Source organism: Dermacentor andersoni, chromosome 2 (genome assembly GCF_023375885.2).
Source record: "Dermacentor andersoni chromosome 2, qqDerAnde1_hic_scaffold, whole genome shotgun sequence".
Taxonomy (NCBI): Eukaryota; Metazoa; Arthropoda; class Arachnida; order Ixodida; family Ixodidae; genus Dermacentor; species Dermacentor andersoni.
This window is the reverse complement of record NC_092815.1, coordinates 23,217,388-23,240,274: the sequence shown is the minus strand read 5'-3', so window position 1 is coordinate 23,240,274 and position 22,887 is coordinate 23,217,388. Positions and strand designations below refer to the sequence as shown.

Genomic DNA, 22,887 nt, shown 5'->3' with positions numbered 1-22,887 from the left:
CATATCAGTGCGACATAGTATTCTTGACAGGAAAGTAGCAAGTGTAGAGCTTTAAAGAAAAAAAAAATGTACACCAGACAGACAACTTATTGTCTGGGGACAAGATAAGCCCCCAAGGGTGTCAACTTTTTTTAAAGGGGAAATTCGAAAACATTTTCTATATTTGATGCATGGCTCATAACACGTGAAAAATGTACCTTTTTATTTCTTTCCTTTTTTTTTTTTTTCTAGGATTCAGGCAAAGTTGTGAGATGGCTGCAGAATGAATGGAGGACAGCGTGTTAGCTTTTCAGTGTAATTACACGCAGAGTTTGATGATTTGTGGTCTCACATGTTCGCCAGCCTACATACCTCATTGTGGTAGAACTTGCGGGTTGGCTCATGAAAGGTCTCGTGTGGCCTGAGGTAGTGGTGCCCGTAGATGAATTTCTCTCCTCTGTAAACAAACACATGAGCAGTGCACAGGTCAGAAATATAATTGCCGGAAGATCAATACTGATGATGCATCAGCAAGTTTACACAGGTACAGCATTGAAACTACACATGCACAGATAAAAGCGGACTGCAAGAATATTTCAGCCTTAAGGAAGATGTGGGTCCTAGACAAACAAATTTTTAAAAATCTTGATTCTTCGAGGTATGGTGCTGAGAACTTGTACATATATTTGTACAATATGTATATATTGTACAATTTTATATGCTTATTTCTAATATGAAGTCCATCTTTATTTGTTTCTAATTTTATGCAAGTTTTCTTTGATTATTTTCTGCAAAGATCTGCAAGATATTATTTAAAGGAACAGTAAAGGCAAATATTAAGTAAGGCCAAAGTAGTAGATTAGCGCCGGAGAATCTCTAAAGCATCAATATTATTACGAACAGAGCCTTAATAATAGAGAAATTGAGGTAAATGCAGGATATGATTAGAGACTCCCCCTGGACACCCAAGTACTTGCCCGCCTGATGACGAAGGCACTCCTCAGTTAAATTCTGTCACTAGTGCTCAACTACTCATTGCAAAAAACATCCTTGTATTGTAAGACGAAATAAAATGCTATTTGTCCAATTCTATTTAATTTTTTAGACAAAAGAACTCATTGAAATTACCCTTGACAACTACGTGGGCGATCGGAAGGTTTCGTTTTTGCTCAACTTTGTGCCACCCATGCTTTCACGTTTTAGTAGTTTCATTATTGCGTAGTGCTGCACTGGTTTTGATGGCTCGCAAAACTCGCACAAACTGCAAGCAGCAGAGAATTCCATTTCCAGGCGATGTCGCGGGATGCTCGAACAGTCCACGCCACTTGGCCAAAAAATAGCTGCAGCGGCGAATCCACTGCTCTGTCTTTAAAGCCTGTCTTGGCGCGGTGCCGCCGTCTGTTGGGCGCCGTTTTACTCACCGACGGCAGCAAAGGGTGGCAATGGCGTATACAACGTCACCGCTCCCCTGGTTGGGTGGCGGGATAACTGAATTACGAAAAAGGTATTCGGACCGTTCAGATGCAATTTTCTCGTAAACTAAGTCTTTTCTTGGCGCGAAACAAGGATTGCGAGGTTTCTGGAATGGTATTTAAACAGTCCACATCGACTTAGGATTTGCCTTTAGTGTCCCTTTAAAGGAAGCTCGCATGATATTAGCGCCAGAGATGATAAACAAAAATGGACTGCATATTCAAAATAAGCACATAACATTAGATGTATGTACAAGCTTCAAGCACCATATCTTGAGGTAGAATTTTTTTTCTCTCTCTAACACCCACTGGCCCCTTAACAGCAATGTTCATTACAGTATTACAACAGGGCCGCTATCTTGTAGCGATGCCTTATGCCTTATTCTATGCTATTCTTATCATCCACCACACACGGCCGCCTGATCCCGTTGATAATGTGGGCAGACCGTCGCTCTGACCACTGGCCAAGCGCAAAAAGCCTGAAAAAGCATAGAATCGGAAAAGGCATCGCTACAAAATACCGGCCCAGAGCTCTGCACAGTGCAAGACTCCAGCAACAGATAAAAGAGCACAACGGCAGCTGCTAGCTCCAATTTATAACTATTCTTTTCGGAAGGAAGCCCAAGATCATGGACAATGTGACTCAGCTATGAGCACAAACCAGAGGTTAGCACCTCTATCCACAGGCTTTGATGCAGTGCTTGCAATTTGCATGCTAGCAATGAAAGAAGAACCTTGACCACTGTCATTGTTTTCTTTCTGTCCTGCATTTTTTAGCACCACAGGCAAATATTCTTTTTCAAGAGAGCACCACCTACCACATTAAAGACTAAACTGGTAAAACAGATGCTCTCAAGGTTTAACACACCTTTCGTTTTTCCACAGTCGTTCCACGCGAAAAACGTCAAGGCTTCCACCCTCTTCTGAAGTGGGACTGTTGCTGCCATGCAGGTTTCTGAGAAGCGTGGATTTTCCTCCACCTTCTTCTGCGGCTGCATCTTCAGCTTTGGTGCCATCAGGGTCCCCACCATCCTCAGTCACTTTCGATGCGTTCTTGTCCCCTTGAGCCTCTTGTGACACCGGCTTCAGTGGGCTTTTGTCTTTGAATTTACTCAGGTATACGCAATCTCCTGTCAATCAAAAGAGCCCACTTGAATTTTACTCAAAACACTCAAGTCAAACTTTAACCATCAATGGGACAGTAATGCAAAGAATGCAGTCACATCTCATTATAACGAAGTCACATCAAACAAGAAAATACCTTTGTTAAGTCCAATATTCGCAATAAGCATGCATTCGTTACAATCTGCATCAACATAACACTTCAAATTTACTTTGTTATAGCCAATAATTCATTATATTCGAGTTCTCTAATCAAGGTTTGACTGTAAATCATATCCCAAAACTACGCTGATGCAATAAGAGATGCTATAGCGAGGGCCCTGCAATAATTATGACCCCTTAGGTTTTCTTGGCATGCCACCTATGTTTAAGTGCACAGGAATTTTTCCATTCCACTCCACATGAATGTAGTAATGTCTACTGCATGATGAGCACTTGGATCTGCACAGGACGTCCACTGCCACCACAACTCAAATCAAGCATTTCAATGAACACATAACCAAGAAGAAAGAATAAAAACAAAAAATGTTTGTGTTGGGAATTGCATGCAACTGATTACCTATCCAGGTGAGCACCATCAAGTTGGCTTCTGTTGTGCTATGACAATTAGTTACATACACGTGCCATGCCCCATTACATGTCACAGTGATAATTTTAAATGAAAAGTCGCAAATGGCTGTTGGAAAAGACAACAAATGGTTGTTGAAGCCATAAAATACCGAAACTTAATAATACTCGCCGTTGTGCAATTCACTCACCCTGCTTGACTTGCAAGTTTCCTTTGAGGAGCGTCAGGTAAGACTGGATACTACCGTTAGCCACACGAGGTCCCAAGAGAATTTCCTGAAACACATGCAAAAGCAGGACTTGGAGTTGCATCATAAACATCACACTTGCGAAACTCAAAGTGCACAAATGATTCGAAAGAGTCGAAGTGGTTTTTCTGGATCCAGGTTATTCGAGAAACCCATAGCCCATATATCGTTTTTTTTTCTTGAACAATAAAGATTCTCAGTTGTAAGTCAGCACTAAAACTGTATTCTTTGGCTTTTGTCCTCGTTCATGAAGTCACACTGTCATACCTAGGACCACAAATTTTAAAAATTGGTAAGTATGTGATTTACCGTCCTAAAATTGCACAATGGATTATGAGGAAAAGGAACACCGCAATAAAGGGAACTGGATTAATTTGACCACCGAGGGTTCTTAAAGGGCCCCTAAAACGCTCAGAGGACGAAATTTAGTTGTGGTGCTGCTGCTGTTGTGCATGAGTCTACAACGAACACGTAGCCACGAGAATTTTTAAAAACAGTGCCGTAATAGTGGAGTTGCACACGTTTGACGATAGAAACACGGCCCTCGCTTGTTTCGCTCTTTCCTTCGCTACGCTCTGTTCATCGGCTGGTCTCTCCTCCTCGTAGAGTGCTCCACCAAATGTCAGGTGACACACGTCATCGCCAATGTGCTTTTCAAAACATGGTGCACTTCCGGTTACCATGACTCCGCACTTCTCTGCTACCCACTGTGGCTGCCGTGCTGGCCCATGCTCCTGCAAAGTGTGCCACTATGGACCCTGTGTTGCACGCACTTGTGTTGCATGCCAGGCATTGCACAGGGCATTACCGTGAGGCAGCCTGTGTCGCGTCGTCTCGTTTTTCCAGTCGGCACTTTCGCAGCCAAGCAATGCACGTGGATGCCTTCTAGCCATTGCAATACACTGTCGGACTCTATTCGTGCATCTAATCAGACCGTTAAGCATGACTATGTTGGATCATGAGTGATTTGGCACTTGCATTGCGGGCCGTAGTTACCGATTTGCAAGCACACACAACTGTGCAACACGACGAGGAAGAGCAGGAAGCATGCGCACCTGCTAGCAGACTAACTGGAAGTCGTAGGTTCTTGTTGACAAATCAACAGCGTCTGCTCCTAGTGCTTGTTATTTTTTATATTGTGGCACGCCCGTGGCACGTAGAGCTGCCGTGTTTGGCATCGTTGATTGTGACGGCATTCAACTCGACGCACATTTACTTGAGATGATAAAAAAAATATTGGAGAGGTGGTTTAGGGGCCCTTTAAATCTGACACCTAAATATAACACGTAGACAAGCATTTTTGCATTTCACCCCCCTCAAAATGTGGCTTCCATGGGCAGGAATCGAATCCACAGCCTCATGCTCAGCTTCACAATGCCATAGTGACTAAGCCATCATGGCAGGTCAAAACATATAAATAATGCAATCAAAATTAATCTGTAAAACTGTATTTATCGATCAGAGCTAGAGTGTCATTGAATCTCCCAGCACCATGATTTCATGTACAGTTGCAAACAAATTTTTCCAGCCAAAAGAGGACTGCAAGACCATCCGGACAAAAAACCTAATTGAGAGAGAGAGCAAATTTATTGGACTGAACTTCACCAGTGGCTGGAAAGCTGGCAAATGAACTTCTTACACTGCTGCAGCGCCCAACTACAACAATATCTGCTTCAATTTTTCTCTAATGATATATTATAGATTCCCTGGCACACATCATCACGATGCGACTAAATGAGGTGTAAGAAACCAGTTTGTTCACATACTCTGGTATTTCATTTAAACACAGACTTTCACTGAGACGCTGGCCCGTAAAAATGTCATGTTACTACTGTCAGCACATGCAGACATGGCTCAAAATATGATTTGACATGCCCTTGCCAAGTTCATTAAACAAACCTGACTAGGGGTGTGCGAATGCTGCACAGGAAATTTAAAATCGAATATCCAATAGAATGAAAAAAAAGGCAAATATCGAATTGAATATTGAATATCATAAAATATATCACAATATTTTATGCTTCCAAATTTTGTGCAACAGACACAGTGATGCACATGCTCAGGAGGCTAATCACACTACTGATCAAGAATTTTGCTAGCTATCAGTCACTTAGGTACTTATGAATTGAGATGCACTGTAAGCTCTACTTTTCTTAAAGGGGCCACCATATTCGTATGCCAGCACTGATAACTCAGTTCGTATATGAAGGTCTGGAAAATATATGGTATCAATAGAATGTCTGTCAAATAGAATTAAGTGCTTTTCTCCTGCTGAAGCTGAAGAAATACTGTACTATACTGGTACATAAAAAGCTGATCAATGAGTTGGCGGTAAGAGGGAAAATAGAGGAGTTCCGGATCAAGCTGCAGAAAAGGTATTCAGCTTTAACTTGGGAAGAGGACCTTAGTGTTGAAGCAATGAACGACAATCTTATGGGCATCACTAAGGAGTGCGCAAAAGAAGTCGGTGGCAACTTCGTTAGACAGGATACCAGTAAGCTATTGCAGGAGACGAAGGATCTGATCAAGAAACACCAATGTATGAAAGCCTCTAACCCTACAGCTAGAATATAACTGGCATAACTTTCTAAGTTAATCAAGAAGCATAAGATAGCAGACATAAGAAAGTATAATATGGATAGAATTGAGCATGCTCTCAGGAATGGAGGAAGCCTAAAAGCAGTGAAGAAACTAGGAATAGGTAAGAATCAGATGTATGCACTAAGAGACAAAGCCGGCAATATGATTACTAATATGGATAAGATAGTTCAAGTGGTTGAGGAGTTCTATAGAGATTTATACAGTACCAGTGGCACCCACGACGATAGTTGGAAAAGGGAATGGAAGAGGGAATAGTCTAGAGGAATTTTACATCCCACAAATAACGCCGGAAGAAGTAAAGAAAGCCTCGTGAGCTATGCAAAGGCGGAAGGCAGCTGGGGAGGATCAGGTAACAGCAGACTTGTTGAAGGATGGTGGGCAGATTGTTCTAGAAAAACTGGCCACCCTGTATACGCAATGCCTCATGTCCTCGAGCATACCGGAATCATGGAAGAACGCCAACATAATCTTAATCCATAAGAAATGACACCGAAGACTTGAAAAATTATAGACCAATCAGCTTACTGTCCGTTGCCTACAAAGTATTTTCTAAGGTAATCGCAAATAGAATCAGGAACACCTTAGACTTCTGTCAACCAAAGGACCAGGCAGGATTTCGTAAAGGCTACTCAACAGTAGACCATATTCACACTATCAATCAGGTGATAAAGAAATGTGCGGAATATAACCAACCCTTATATATATAGCTTTCATTGATTAAGAGAAAGCGTTTGATTCAGTCGCACCCTCAGCAGCCATGCAGGCATTACGGAATCAGGGTGTAGACGAGCCGTATGTAAAAATACTGAAAAATATCTATAGCAGCTCCACAGCCACCGTAGTCCTCCATTAAAAAAGCAACAAAATCCCAATAAAGAAGGGCATCAGGCTGGGAGATACGATCTCTCCAATGCTATTCACAGCATGTTTACAGGAGGTATTCAGAGACCTGGATTGGGAAGAATTGGGTATAAGAGTCGATGGAGAATACGTTAGTAATTTGCGATTCACTGATGGTATTGCATTGCTTAATAACTCAGGGGACCAATTGCAATGCACACTCACTGACCTGGACAGACAAAGCAGAAGGGTGGGTCTAAACATTAATGTGCAGAAAACTAAAGTAATGTTTAACAGTCTCGGAAGAGAACAGCAGTTTGTGACAGGTAGCGAGGCACTGGAAGTGGTAAGGAAATACATCTACTTAGGGCAGGTAGTGACCATGGATCTGGAACATGAGACTGAAATAATCAGAAGAATTAAAATGGGCTAGGGTGCGTTTGGCAGGCGTTCTCAGATCATGAACAGTAGGTTGCCATTATCCCTCCAAAGAAATGTGTATAACAGCTGTGTCTTACCAGTACTCACCTATGCGGCAGAAACCTGAAGGCTTACCAAAAGGGTTCTACTTTAATTGAGGATGCAACAAGCTATGGAAAGAAGAATGGTGGTAATATATTGTTCCTACAGGTAGCTCATCAGTGATCAGTCACGAGATCACCCGATGCAATCAGTGTGCCTTCTGGTGGCTAATTGGCCCAATCTTCACACATGCTTACGTGCTTTTCACGTGCACTGCTGTTGCAATTCCCTCTGTTCGCATAGCGTTAATTGTTTCGATTGGTATCGTCAGCCTGGTCGAACCTTATAGCGATAAAGATTGCGCGCCATGAGAATGCTGCAACTGTCAAGGCAATGACCACGACCGGGTCATTCAACGAAGGCACCAATAATCGAAAAATCAAATATTCAGAAAAATTGAATAATTTGAATGGAGCACTATTCGCTTCGAAATTGAATGTTCAACTACTTCTGTCTTTGTCGACTTCTGGCTGGGACAACTGACACTATGGCAACAACTGGCATGCTCAATGTCATACAAGTGCTAGCTCGCATAGCTCTATTGCAGCCAAAAGTATTTTTCTAAATCCGACTACCATAAATACATTGCCCATTATTTTTAGTTGTTACCTGTTGGGCTCCACAAAGCATGCAGCAAGGCAGCAACAAAGTCCAAATAATCAAGCAAGTCAGAACTGGAGTACAATCTGTCTACTAGTGGATCCAGAGGCGGGGCCCTGGGGTCCAGGACCTCCGGGAGACAAACCAGCACTTCAGCACTGATGGATGGAACCAAGCTTGCAGTAGGCAACACTTAAAAGCATGGTGAATTCCTTCCAATGTTTACTTTCTTCAAGAAAAATCCTGAATTTAGGAACCAAACATTGATTATAACAATAAAACTTTAAACATTGTGCAAAGTAGTTCGTGCAGGCACTGCAATGACTTTACTAGCCTAGACCATATGCTCTGGCATTGCCCCTCGTTGCGAGGCACAGAACAAATCAATGAGGACATGTGGCTCTCCGCTATCAAGAGCCCCGATGCCGGGGTGCAAGTATGGGCTGTCCAGAGGGCCCACGATACAGCGGTCGGGCATGGCCTGACTGTCCCAACGTGGGAACGGCCCGCAGCGCGCTGAGTCGCGTGCCTCAAGACTTTAATCCATTGTGGACTCTACCAAAAGCCGAAATTGGCAGCAACACACACTTCATCATTTGTGCATTGTCCGCCAATCCTATCTGAATACACCCATTTTCACCTTCGCATTACCTGTAATGTGATGCCTTGTCTATGTCTCCTTTGTCTGATATTGTGCAGTTTAACAAGACAGAACATAAGTTAGCTTGTTCTCATACCCTACTGCATAACATAACCTTGCAAATGAGTTTGTATTGAAATGAAAATAGGAATGGACCAAACCATCTGCACATTTGGCTATTCTACGACTGAATGGGTTGCATAAGTATTCTATACACTGTCCAATCGCACAGAAGAAAAATCTGCTATGGACAAATTGCTGATTACATTCATAAAAGTCAAAAACAAAACCATGATATATGACTGAATCCTCGTCAGCATAAGCCCTGACAAATTCAACTTACCAAACAAACTTCACGTGGATTGCACAATTCGCACAGGTAGTTCTCAATGTCACCGTTTACGCCCATACAGTCGCAGTGCTGCCAGACCTGGAAAGCAAGAATGTGCAAGATGAGATGGGGAAAAATTCACTCTTCCACAACTACCCATTTCTTAAGATTTGTTACATCGAATGAAGGCAACAGCAATAGCAGGGGACACACTGGACAGGAAAATAATGCAGGGGGATTCATTTACACATTCCTCACTGTTGCATTTTCCTGGCTGCTATGTCATGTTTTCACAGTCCCAATCTAAAGGCCCACTGAGTATTATGTATTATGTTCCCATTTGCTACATCACCATTCTGAAACATTCCCACATCTTACATTGCATTTGAACTTAACAACGGTCACGTAAAATTTGCGGTGCAGTGGTAAATTTGCTCTTGCACGTTGCCAAACCATAAATGCAACTCGCAATTACGAATGTCAAGCCCTGCCCATGGCCCTGCCCCGAAATGCTGGAAGTATGCAATCGTCAGCCCCCAATAAGCATGTCTCGGTGCGATTCTGGTTTTTGCTAGATCCCTAGAGTCAAATTCGCCTCAGTAAAACTGTGTTATGCAGTGAAGCAGACCCAAAATATCGTGGTCAAGCATATCAAGTGTGGAAAGGGATCACTGTCACAGAAGATGGCACGTGTCCCTTGATACATGCACGTGCACGCCATCTTTAATCACATTACAAATGCCAAGATGTCTAATAACTGTACTGGCAGCCATTCAGAGCCTTACTCACTGTTACATTTCGCCAGCCGTTATATTTTATTCCTGCAGTTTCTTTCAAACATATCAGCAGAGTTCTACTGCAGTTTAAGAATGTGACAAAATGAAATCATTCTTTTTTTGCTTGCTCCACGAATTTGTTTCTAGGACAGCTGATTCACTGTTTTGACAGTAATAATTCTAACTATAATTTCAGTATTAACTCTGTATAGTGTGGCTTGTGAACTGCAAGACTTGAGCAAAAGGTGTCACTTACACCATTGCAAAAAGAAATGCATAATAATAATAATAATAATAATAATAATAATAATAATAATAATAATAATCCAGAGCTAGGAACCACCAACTCTGTAAGTAAGTGCACACTTAGATTGTGATGCTTGTGATGTCTTGACAGCAATGCACACAAACATGTGCCTCACAGGCTACCTTGCACACTAAATTATTAGAGTGGTGTGTCTATACATCATATCGCTTTTGCGATTTCTGCACACAAGGGAGTTTGAGATTTCGTGCAGCCAAAGTTAGGGGACACAGACCTCCGGGTGTACAAAATGGTACAAAAGGAATACAAAAGAACACAAGTAGGGCATGGGACCTTGGCTGCTCACAGATGCTTAGGTGCACTACTTCTAAAACTTGTTACTGTGGCACGATCGCATATGCTAAACACACCTCAAGTTTTCAGTTAGATAACTCAAAGTCAATGAAGTCTACCTATAACATTATAAAGAAATGCGTGGCCAATGGTGAGATCGAACCTGTGTCTTCTGGCACGGTGACCCAACCAGGCCACAGTTGTAAGCATGCTTCCCTCATGCGAAAGTCGCTCTCTGAAACATATGGCACGTGAATCATGTGCCAGTTTCTCGCTTTCTTGTCTCATAACAGCTAAAGCTTTGAGACACAGTGCTGTGTTAGATTGCACTGCCTTCAGCCCACATTTTTCATCAACTGGGTACCTACAAAGTTTGTGAGGAGCGCCTTAGGCGATCAAGAAAAGGCACATTAAAAAAAGAGAGAGATAGAAACAAAAGACATACACAAATGGCGAACCAGGTGAGTCGGAACTTATCCATAGTAGCAGTGCATATGATAGCACTGCTAAAAAAGAAAATGATCATCCAGAAGGTAGAACTAAGAGACTACAGTGTACTAGTCTAAATATTTGAAGGGTTGCAGTGTAGCAGAGATTGGGAAACAATGCCTTACACTTCAAACAAGCCCGATTTTCATACACTATGTAGATTAATGTCATTCACACTTAGTTGTGTCAGTGAAATCAACATGACGAAGAAAATCAGTAGTGCATGTTTTAGGCCTATTTCAGCTTCACTTGTACAAATCTTATTTTGGACATAGCCTTACAGTTGAATAAGGAGATAAAAAAATAAAATATAACAAGGGTTTCTTACAGAACCTTGAACTACAATGCAACACACTTACAAAGCACTTCTCGCACTGGATCATAAGGCCTTCATCCTTGAAGATGTTGCAGACGCACCGGATCACCTCCTCATCCTCCTCCGCAGGTTTTTCTTTTACACCACAAGACAGGGAAAGTGAAGAAAGCAATTATAGCATAAATGCACAAGAAAGGAACCACGCAACACATGACACTGCAAGGATTGTATTTCCTTGTACAATAAAAACATTATTGGAAAAGTATACAGTTGTGGCCATGCCAACCTTAAGATAGTTATGCTCAAGGAAAGCACAGAGCACTGCCTCACCTTTTACAGCTTAAAGCATGTAGGCACTACCTGATAATATAGTACACACTCACAATACCAAAAATAAATTTTGAAGTTCTGACATGGCAACACAAGAATGCAGCTTAATTTCATGCTGGATTATGATGGTCCAATGGCCCCAGTGACTGTATAAAGATATGGTGTTTTCTACTGGTTGATCTGGAGCAACTGCAGAAATCCTGGAGCGAGCGCTCAGATTTCACTATCAGAGTCTGCCAGCAGAGAGGAAAGATGCTTTTGGCTGGATCATACTTCCACTCTGTATGTTTCCACGGCAATCAAAGTCGGCATCCTGCAGTGGGCTGAAGTGATGCATGTTTCTCGTCCTATTTCTATACGAACCTGCACCTTGGCAGCGGAGCAAGTGGGAGCAATTCGGAGCGGATGAGTTGATCCGAAATGATCAGGTAAAGCACAAACCCACTCCAGATCGACCGGTGAAATCTGCATTTGCTGCTGTGGAGCAAGAAATCCTGCTCCAGATCAACCAGTGACTTAAAGGGGCACTGCAACACTTTTCGAACATAATAAGAAAAAGTTATCGACCTGCAGATAATGCAGCCATGCCCATGCAAGCCAAATATTATTCCACTGTATGCAGCAGGAAGCTCACGCTCTCACACAAACTATCGCTCACTATCTTTCAAGGCATCCTCGATTATGCCCTGCTTATGACGTCACAGACTCACACGACAGCCCACAGAGGCCAGCCATTGGGTGACTGTTCATGATCTAGTGTCACTCCCAAGCGAAAGCTTGAACACGCATGCACACTCCTACAATCTTCTAGCATACAGGGAAGTAGCACTTAACGCATCCCATCTTCTCCTAAGGGCCAACCACTCCTTAGTCAACACTGGGAAGTTATGTCAGATGCCAACCTTGAAGGGCTACAATTATTTTTGAACTACATTATTTTGGTACTCTATGAAAATAATGAAAAGGAAGAAATGAGCAATAGGCAGGACATTGCTATCAGCACCACTCTAGCTGAGAGGAAATGTGTTGCAGATGACAACAGATGATGCATGAGCAGTCAACTTCCATTAAAGGTGATTCACAGTACATTTTGGTTTGAACATAGTCTTTGCCCACTCAAGTCTTTCCACAACGTAGTTTTTGCCCACACTTTAACGGGACACTAAAGTGAAAAATGATTTCTTCTGCATCAGTAAATTACTGTTCCCAAACACCAAAAACACCACTCTTACAACGATAAGACGTTTGGTAAGCCAGAAAAAGCACAAGAACAAAATACGGGGGGTGACGCCTACTTAAGTTCCCGCACCTGGGGGCTGTGACGTCTTGGATTTTGATGGCATCTTCTAGGGCGTACTAATTATATTTAGCAGTACAGATTGACTACATTGTGTTCTAAAGGAACCAAATATTAAACATGGCAAGTTTCGGGAACCTTTATTCAGCCAATGCGGCCCAAATGCGAAAACATACTTTGGAATCCCTGACGTCACGGTGACGTACCGGCGCTGGGGTTTCGGCGCGAAATTCAAATACTGATACTTGGACCTTCATTTTCTCATCTAATAATCAAACTATTTTTTTGAAATGACTGCCTGCAGGGTTCTCAACCAATGCTTCATTAGTCTAAACTGATTTATTGTTTCGCTTTAGTGTCCCTTTAAAGTGCCATTAATCCGAACTTCTAAACTTTGCAAACTAAGTTCACAGGCCCTGCCTAGGTCAAATTACTGGAAGCCGACTATACTACAGCAGTGTTCTTTCGAATGAAAACTGGGCTGTTCCTCATGAGAGCAGTGAGCAGAATGCCAAAGTGCCCCTACTCACCGTGGTTGACTGAGTAAGTGCTAAAGTGCGATGGCACCGGCTCCCCAAGAATGTCCTCCAGGATGGGCACTACTAGGTACTTGGCTTCTTCGTAACAACGCCTCAGCTTGCTTACAGATGTCATCAGCTCCGTGTTGTCCTTGTGGTACAGCTGTGCAGCAGGTATTTTGGCCTCATTAAAGGATAAAACTAAGCAGAGAATACCGAGATCTACACAAAACATATGTTGCACATGTGATGGCAAGTGTGGGATATTTCCCAAAAGCATGAATTTTCCTGCAGGTACAAAACCTAGTTGCACAGTGAAACCTCATTAAACCGTAGTTGGCCGGAGCTCGGAAAAAGTATTTACTAAACGGTAGTACTGCTTAACCGAAATAGCATGAGATCGCCCACTTACCTGTCGAAAACGGAACTCAAGAGAGAATGCGATGAAAGGGGGAAAAATATGCAGTATTTATTCACTTCACGCAAGAAAAATGTTATTTTTGTTTGATGCCGCAGCAGCCTAGCAGCGACAACAGTGGCCTCAAACTTACTGAAGCTGCGAGCCAGCTTTTCAGCCAGCGCCCTCTTCTCGGCAAACACTCGCATGGCAGATACCTCATTGGCGTTGCATGTTCTCCATGCATGCGGGCAGTAGCGCTGCAGAAGTCGCGGGGCGCCTCTTTCGTTGCAGGACATAACGCACAGATTCTGCCTCTGTCTGGCCTGAATCGTGCTGTCGCCTTCCGTGTCGTCCTCATCACTGTCGCTAATCGACACTTCAGCAACAACAGAGGCAATGGTGGCAAAAAGTAGAACCTTGTAGCTGACATCTCTTCGTGGTTGCAGCAGCGCTGCCGAGCAACTTCTTTGCCTTCCAAATGCCACACACCATAGTCAACAGTAGATTTCTGTCGCATGCCAGCGCTGACTTCTTCGTGCCGCGTTCGATAGCATGAACGATGCCCAATTTTTTTTTTTCTGTGCTGAGCACCTGGCGTCTCTTTTTATCCAAGCTTTGGCATGACGCGAGTCCTTGTTTGCACGATGCCACAACGCTCTCTGGCACGGCGCTGAAATGATGTTGATGTTGATGTGGCTTCACGCACAAGCGCACAGGGCGCTTGGAGGCCGTTGTTCTGCCGGGCCGCCTGATGAAGACGACGCACCGCCGTGTTTGCGCGACGAAAAGTGGAAACACTACGTGTTAACTGATACGTACGCAATAAGCTGGCACGGCTTATGCGGATACAAAACACATTATGCTCAATGGCCGCCGAGTCGGGGATTTGACTTTACTACTTTTAAAACGAAACTACTGTTTAAGCGGGTACGGTTTAACGAGGTTTTACTGTAGTGAAATTAACTTGCTCTGTAGCCTGCCATGTATTCATACCACATCAATGAGCCCCTCATGACTTCAGTGTTTCATGACAGGAACATGTTTTTTTCTTCAACAAAGCAATAAAGTTGCAACCTGATGGAATGCATTACCAGCACATTTACAGAGTGGTATCACAGAGTCACTGTGCACATTTTAGGGAAATATGACTACTGCATATGATAATTTTGGCTCAAATATGCTAAATTTAACGGTTACTGGTGCAAGCAAGCGCTGCACAATATGCACATCAGCCATGAAAACAGCATCATTTTCACATCATGACATAGAGTGGATGCACCGATGTCATGCTACAAATTCTATGCCAAAATTATATTCCTTGCAGTTGCCGCTTGAGGGGCAAATAATCTGGAATAATACCAATAATAAAAAATTATGGCATCTAAAGTGACAGTTTGAACTGTCACTTTGGTTCTGTCAGCTTGGACTAGCAAGACCAGACACAGCAATACGCATCTCAATAAAGAGAACATTAGTCATTGGAACACACGAGGAGACATGAAGGTTATTTTTGACAAGATTTCTTCTCATATTCATCACAGAAATCTGACGCCCAAAAGCAGATTTAAAATGCTGCATTGCAACTTTAGATATGCAGGTGCATAGTACACACTGCATCAGGATTGCAAAGCACTTCATACCGGAAAGCAACCAAGGTCCCAAACTCACATGACGCTCACCTGACACTGGACTGGCAGCGTACTTATTCTGTGATTGGCTCTGCATTACTTTGCATTGTGTTGTCATTTTTCTATTCACTCAAATCAAGACTTCATCAATTTCGATTGGCAAGTGCTGTGCTGCAGAGCTAACAGCAGATAAGGCCGGGCCCAGTCCAAGAAAGGTCCACTGCGGGAATGGATATGTTGACTTCACATTTAAAGCCATAATTTGGAGGGGAAAAGGGGGGGGGGGGGGGCAATTACTTTCTGATTTGCCCTCGTATCAAAGAAGAAGCTATGGAAAAGCTTGCAAGCCTCTGGTTTAAGATATGGTATTTCCATAGCTCTGATAACCTTTTCCTATCAGTGTTATTGACATTTGGGTGGCACATGTCAGATAGATGTATATTTACACTGCGCCTGTTTCGGCATTCTAAAATATAGTTGGATGTCAGTGCCTCTACTGGTTACATCTCCCTTATTTGTTCGTGTTTTTCCGTGCCGCCCTGCCTAATATGTAGATAATGAAGCGATTAGCCCAAACCAAAGCTTTAGTGCAGTTTGTACAGTTGCCAGCACTAGTTTAACATACCCAAGACTACACAGTAGCTTTATGTCGACAAAAGAGACAAGTCAGTTTTTCTGAAGAGAGATCTTAAGAGGAATAGCTTGGGCCCAACTCCGATGCTGCCTATTCAAATACATTAACATGCATAAATGCTTTTCTGAGATACCCACTGGATCTATTTTATTGAGATATGTTGCATTTGAGAGAGAAAGCTCATTCCAGTGACTGTTGGTTGTGAAATTTTGATCTAGGTCCTGAATTTTTTAAAAGAATTTTCAAAATTTGATGGGCGTGAAAAATAAAGTAGGGTGAAGTTTACAAATTTGTAGCTCTGCACCAAGAACAGATATTGCAATTCCGTAAACTGTATCCATTAGAGCACCCAAAGTGAACAAATTATATATCAATTTATATCTTATGTGAATTTGTTACATTGTTTCCAATAGATTTGCAATATTTCTACTGCAAATTAGTGATTTAATTGAGAGCCATGTTAAATACATTGATTTGTCCACTTTATATGTACTATTACATGTAATTTACAGAATTGTGATATCATTTCTCATTGTGGAGTCACAGAGTTGTAATCTTCATAGTTTTGTTTTCCAAAGATTTTCGATTTTCATCAAAAAGAAAACTTAATTATGGGGTTTTACGTGCCAAAACCACTTTCTGATTATGAGACACGCCGTAGTGGGGGACTCCGGAAATTTCGATCACCTGGGGTTCTTTAACGTGCACCTAAATCTAAGTACACGGGTGTTTTCGCATTTCGCCCCCATCGAAATGTGGCCACCATGGCCGGGATTCGATCCTGTGACCTCGTGCTCAGCAGCCTAACACCATAGCCACTGAGCAACCACGGCAGGTAATTTTCAACAATTTTCATTAAAAATTTACTATATAAATAAAGGATTAGCTATCAACAGTCGCTAGATTTTAACTCTTTCTTTTAATATCAACGAACCTCATCAAAAGTGGTGCAGTTGTTGGCGAGAAAAATGATTTCTCTTTTCCCATGTATTTAGATAGAAGCCACCGAGCTAAAGCTTTTTCTTAAAGGCCAATTGCAATGAAATTGTGAACCACATAAATAGCCTATGTTAAGATAATACAAATATAGAGGAGTCTCCATGCCAAATATGCCATTTTAAATATGAGCAGGAGCATCACAAAAAGCTTGCAGGAATCGTTGTTTTTGATACTGAGACTAAAAATAAGAAAAAAACACTGCCATTAACGCTCGCCGAGGGTGACACATGACCTAACATGCAGCTCCTCGGCAGGACCTCTGCACTCTCTGAGACCACGTTGGTGCGTAGCATTGATACCACTGCCACTGCAGGGCGCTGTGACAAGCCCTCCACATTGTGAGATGCTCAGACTGCAACATAGCTCTGATTGGTCTCTGTGGTTCTCCAGGCGTAGCTACGCAAGCCAACTCGGCGCCTGCAGCTATCCACGACATGCCAAAAAATCACGAACACGGCGTGCTGGGACTTATGTCATAGCAACACCACCAGATACACACACTGTCTGTTTAGGTGCTGTTTAAAGGGGTCCTGAAAGATGTTTATCAATGTTGAGAAATGCATTTGAAATTAAAACAGACTATTTTAGACTATTTCAGAAATACGTACTTTGCAGCAAAAATAGCTTCAATGTGTTCAGCAGAAGCAGAGTTATTGGCAATCGAGGATTGCCTTTGATCCCCTTTGCAGTGCTCCGGCTCCTTCAACGCTTTGCAATGCGAAGGCTACAAGCAGAGCAGGACGATACCCACAATTCTCCGCCTACTGAACGTCAGCATGGCGCGAAGTTCAAACTTGATTTTGAATGTTCACGTAGACGTCCGTACTTCCAATTTTCATGCATACAATGCGCCCAATTCGGAGGTTATGCATCTACTTACGAATTTACAGTTGAGTTCACGGTGTCTCCTCCCTTTGCTGTGCTACAGTGTACCAGACAGCTTTGTGCAGCTGTGTTTTCTTGCACTAAGTGGCAAGGAGCACATTTCCTTTCGCACTTATCTCTCGGCAATTACACAACTTCCAAGAATCAAACAAATTGTTGTCTTTACGTTCACTTATGCGAGTATGTCAGCAGCGCCCACATAAAGTAAGCGATGAATGCCACAGTGCGGACTTGCTAGAAAGGATTCCTAACGTAATGAGCTTCAACCATGATGGCAACAATTTGGGAAGCAGACGACCTGTTCCAGTCAGGTGTTAGTGCTTGGGCCAGCTTGCCACGCGCCTGAAGCCACGGTCACCCATAGAGACCACTCAGTGTACGCGATTGTGTGCAGCGAGCCGCAGCGAGTTCAGTGAGCGGGCGCAATTCAGCACCCTGCGGTTGCCATGATATCTACGCTACGCAGCAAAGACATACAAGCTGTAGTGCACACTTGCACTCGTGTGCGCCAGTCAGGCCATGCTAATGTGGTACACACCAGCTTTGTCCTGCACCAGCTTGACCGATGGATAGTAGCCACAGCCAAATTTCGCATCTTGAAGCGCTGTCAAAATCTTAAAACAAAGCATGTGTGAGAAGCCATTTAGCCAGGAGTGGCCAGAAGCGAGCACATGCTGGCAAGCGTGCATGTGGTCGACCTTAAGCTTAGCGTGGTTCAAGGCTAGCTAAGTCTTTGAAATCAATTGAAATTAGCCAGACCTTACAGTTACAACACCGATAAGCAGTGTGGCTGAAGTTTAATTTCTACGCAGTGTCTGAGCATGAGCAGGAAATAGTCGGCTGCTTCCAGAAGTACACAATTCTTATCAAAATTCGAAATGCAGATTTTCGCTTACTTCAGCCCATTTATATAGAGACAACATATAGTGACAATAGCAAAAAGCGCATTAATCCCAACATCCTTCTAGATTGATGTCAGCTATCGGCCAATAGCAGCCGTCTATGGGAATCTTGCATATGATGACATGTGCAAGCTGCTGGCAGCTTCGAAACAGGTGAGGGGAATGCCTCGTTTGAAAAGTGAGTGTTAAAAAAAAAAAAACTGTGAATCCACAGTTTCACTTGTGAGCTCCACGTGCCCCGCACGGCATCAATATTTGTCTGAGATGTTTACAGCAATGTATGATATCTGCAGGAAGCGTTGTTTTTTCACCAAGTCGGAGCAGTAGTTCAGGGCCCCTTTAAAGGCAGCAAACAAAACAGACTGTACAATTACCAGCTCTGCAGCTTTGCCATGATTCATTCAGTGCTAATACTATTTAAAGTGAACTTTCGTTGATGTTTGTCTTTGCACAAAAAAGAAAAGTTTCACATTTTAATTCATGCTACGTAACATCCCAACACCTTGAGGGGAATCTTAAACCTTTGAGGGTCGATTTCTTTCGCCATATGCAACCGCCCAGGGTCGATTTCTTTATTGCAGATTCCAATTCTTCTCAGGGACTTACCTCGAAAAAAATTTACCGCAATTTTTCTAGGGTGAGCGTAAAGTGAGAAATAAATATTTTAAGTTGGTATATATGTACTCTTTATTCACGAATAACAATAATAAAAAACGAAATAAGCTAATAAAAATTCATGCGTTGTTATAGTTCAAAGCTTAGAATATGCACACACGAGAATATTTCGCAAGTCTAAAACGTTGCTAGTCTTACACTAATATGTACGTCCATTGCATAATCGAACTGCATAGGTGTGCGCACTCTAGAAAACTGTGGGGTCCTGTGCTCATCAAAAAAGCAAAACGTGTGACAAACTTCCGCTAATCTTAATCTTATCACCAACCAGAGGCAATTAGCTTTCGAGAGTCTCAAAAAAAAAAAAAAAATAAAGCGACGGAAACGCATGCATGGCGACATTGTTCCTATGTGCACCCCCGTGAGCACTAAACGAACGAGAAACAAGCGGTCACCCTTTGAGCGATTAGTAACAAGATAGCCACCAGTTTTGCAAGCGCAAGAAGCCGAAACTGCCCACGAAACAAAACCCAAACCGCCGCTCGCCTGCGTGCGTGGTAGTATATAGACGCGCGGGAGCAAACTAGCTCTATAACAAACCATGCAATGAAAACCAAGAGAGGGAGGCGCGCAAAAAAAATTCCCTGTATTCCCACATAGTGACAGCACATGACCGAAAAGAAAACGTTAGGAAATTGGCGCGCTTTTTAAACGTACAGACTGTGCCATAAATATACGGCATCGACCGTTTTTGAACTTGTTCGTGACACCGTATATTTAGATCATTGACCCTCAAAGGGTTAATTTCAAATAAAGGAACAACTACAGTGGAACCCCGATTATACGACTTTCTCAAGACCGCGAAAAAGTATTGTAAAATGCGGGTGTCACAAAATCCAAACATAAATTATGCCTATAAAAATACTACTTATATCGCGCGACGAATTTACGAGAAACTTCAATGTAAACTACTAAAATACTCTGCAGGGCTTTGAAACCCAAATTACCAAAAAAGTAAATCCGATAAGAATTAATGCTGCAGTACAGGTACCAATCATGCTTTATTCAAACGAACCTTCGCGGCACTCCACTGCACACTGCCTCGATTCCTGCCAGCCAGCGCGAACTTTAAAAAAAGTCGGTAAGTTTCTTCTGGACCTTGTTTGGTCCGTGAACCAAGAGCTTTCACTCGAGTTGGGCAACGTCCAAAAGGAGGTCCTCCGCGGCGCTGCATGAACAGATTAAGTTCCAAATGCAGTCTATGTGCCATAGCACCTCGGCGAACATGGTAGGCACAGGCACGGCATCTGTGGCGTCGTCGTTGTCCTCATCCGATGTCGCAGCGGTGTCGGCACTGGGCAAAGCCTCCTCAATGGCGTCATCTAGCGACAACTCGCTGCAGATCGCAACATTGTCGTCGCCCTCCACGTACTTGGCGAAGGTCATGGTGAGGTTTAAACCCTCGAAATCGTCGTCGCCGAAGCCTGCATTGACCTCAAGCGGCATCGAGGTTGTTGCGTCCCCAACAGAGGAGGCAGTCGCTCGCTTAAAGCCACAGTGCTTGAACGAGTTACCGATTGTGCTTTGAGACACTGTGTTCCACGAACTGGCAATAAAATGCATGGCGTCGAGCACAGTTATCTTTTTTTCCAGCTCGCTGCACTCCATAGCCGCCAGCCGATGCTGCACTAGCCGCTTCCGGTACCCTTGCTTGACGCACTTAATGATACCGGCATCTAGCGGCTGCAGCCGGCTTGTGCAGTTGGGCGGAAAAATAACAACCTTTATGTTCCTCAGGCTGGACCTATCGGGTGGGTGGCACAGTGCGTTGTCCACGAAAAGCAATATTTTCCTTACCTTAGCACCTATTTTGTTATCCAGCTGTTGCAAAAAATCGCTGAAGAGCGAAGACGTCATCCACGCCTTTTTGTTGAAGTTGTAGCTGCACAGCAGAGTCATCAAGTTCTTAAAGAACCTGGCTTTGCAAACTTTCCAACAACGAGCACGGGCAGCCTCTCGGAACTGTCCTCGTTAGCACAGAATAGTGCCGTCACACACTCTTTACTACACTTGCCACCATGACAGCTATCACCCTTAAACGCAAGGGTCTGCTCAGGCTGCATATGGTAAAAAATACCGCTTTCATTGGCGTTGAAAACGTCACAGGGCTTGTATGCAGCAATCATCTCCGGCAGTGACTCCATCCACTCGTTCACCGTCGAAACGTCCATGGAAGTGCTTTCTCCACAGGGGTGGCTGTACACAATCGTGTTTCGTTTATTAAAGTGATCTAGCCACCTGTTCGATGCTTGAAAGTCGTCGATGCCCAGGCACAATGCCACAAGGTACACCTTTTCTTTTAGAATGGCGCCATCAACGTTGATCGCAGAGCTCCGTGCTTGATGCAGCCACTTGACGAGAACTTTTACTAACTTCTCATGCTGTCCTTCTTTTGCCACTTTTCGCTTGAGCCCGAACTTGTTGGCATTCTGCAATATCACAGCTTTGTTTGCCAGGATCGTCTTAAGCGAAGTTTCGGGTATCTTAAGGTCCCGGGCAATGCTGGCTTTCGTGGCTCCATGCCGCTTTTCCGCTTCCTCGATAATATTCAGCTTATTGCCAAGCGACAGAACTGTCCGCTTTCAGGACATCCTGCGTCGCGTAGCTCCACACAACTCAAAAGCTCCGCTGAACACTGGTCGCTAGGATTACGACAAAGAACACATGCGATAAACCTACACCTTTCCGCGCTACCTTCCCGGCGATCTGCTGCTGGGAAACTGGAAGGAGAGAAACGCTTCCCCAATGCGACAAGAGGCGACGCCGCTGAGAAGAGAGGGAGAAAGTGATTGTGGAGAAGAAAAGGTGCTATTTCAGCACAGCGGGCGGTTGCTGGTGGGGGGGAGAGAAACGCTTCAACGCGACAAGAGGCGACGCCGCCGAGAAGAAAGGAAAAAGGTGATTGTGGAGAAGAAAAGGTGCTATTTCAGCACAGCAGGCAGATGCTGGTGGGGGGGAGAGAAACGCTTCTGCAAGGCGACGCCGCTGAGAAGAGAGGGAGAAAATTATTGTGAAGAAGAAAAGGTGCTATTTCAGCACAGCGGGCGGCTGCTGGTGGGGGGGAGAGAAACGCTTCAACGCGACAAGAGGCGACGCCGCCAAGAAGAGAAGGAGAAAGTGATTGTGGAGAAGAAAAGGTGCTATTTCAGCACAGTGGGCGGCTGCTGGTGGGGGGGAGAGAAAGGCTTCTCCAACGCGATGCCACCGGGAAGAGAGGGAGAAAGTGATTGTGGCGAAGTAAAGGCGCAATTTCAGCACAACAAGCGTCGCGGGCAGCTGCTAGTGAGGGAGAGTTCCGTCCCGCGCTTTGCGAGGGTCGTCGTATAACGCGGGTCAGGCGTAAAATTATGTCAGATATCCGGGGTTTTTAATGCATTGCTTCTATGGGGACTTCGCCGAAACTACGCTAATCCGTTGTAAAACCCGGGTCGTCGCAAAGCCGGGGGACGTATAACCGGGGTTCCACTGTATATTACATGCGTCCATAGAGAACCATCAGTGCTGCTAGATATAGTTTC

At 43.7% G+C, this 22,887-nt stretch overlaps 1 protein-coding gene across 2 annotated transcripts in view; it reads right to left on the bottom strand.

Annotated features, from left to right (window-relative positions):
- The window catches only part of ash1 (histone-lysine N-methyltransferase ash1), a 102,766-nt gene that overhangs the window by 11,978 nt on the left and 67,901 nt on the right, over positions 1-22,887 (bottom strand). For both annotated transcript variants that reach the window (XM_050189917.3, XM_050189918.3), the window contains 6 exons: positions 13,259-13,409; positions 11,145-11,236; positions 8,935-9,021; positions 3,332-3,416; positions 2,320-2,581; positions 352-436 (listed from right to left, as the gene is read on the bottom strand). In XM_050189917.3, the coding sequence (XP_050045874.2) occupies positions 352-436; positions 2,320-2,581; positions 3,332-3,416; positions 8,935-9,021; positions 11,145-11,236; positions 13,259-13,409 (762 nt within the window). The remainder of the gene's footprint in view (positions 1-351; positions 437-2,319; positions 2,582-3,331; positions 3,417-8,934; positions 9,022-11,144; positions 11,237-13,258; positions 13,410-22,887) is intronic.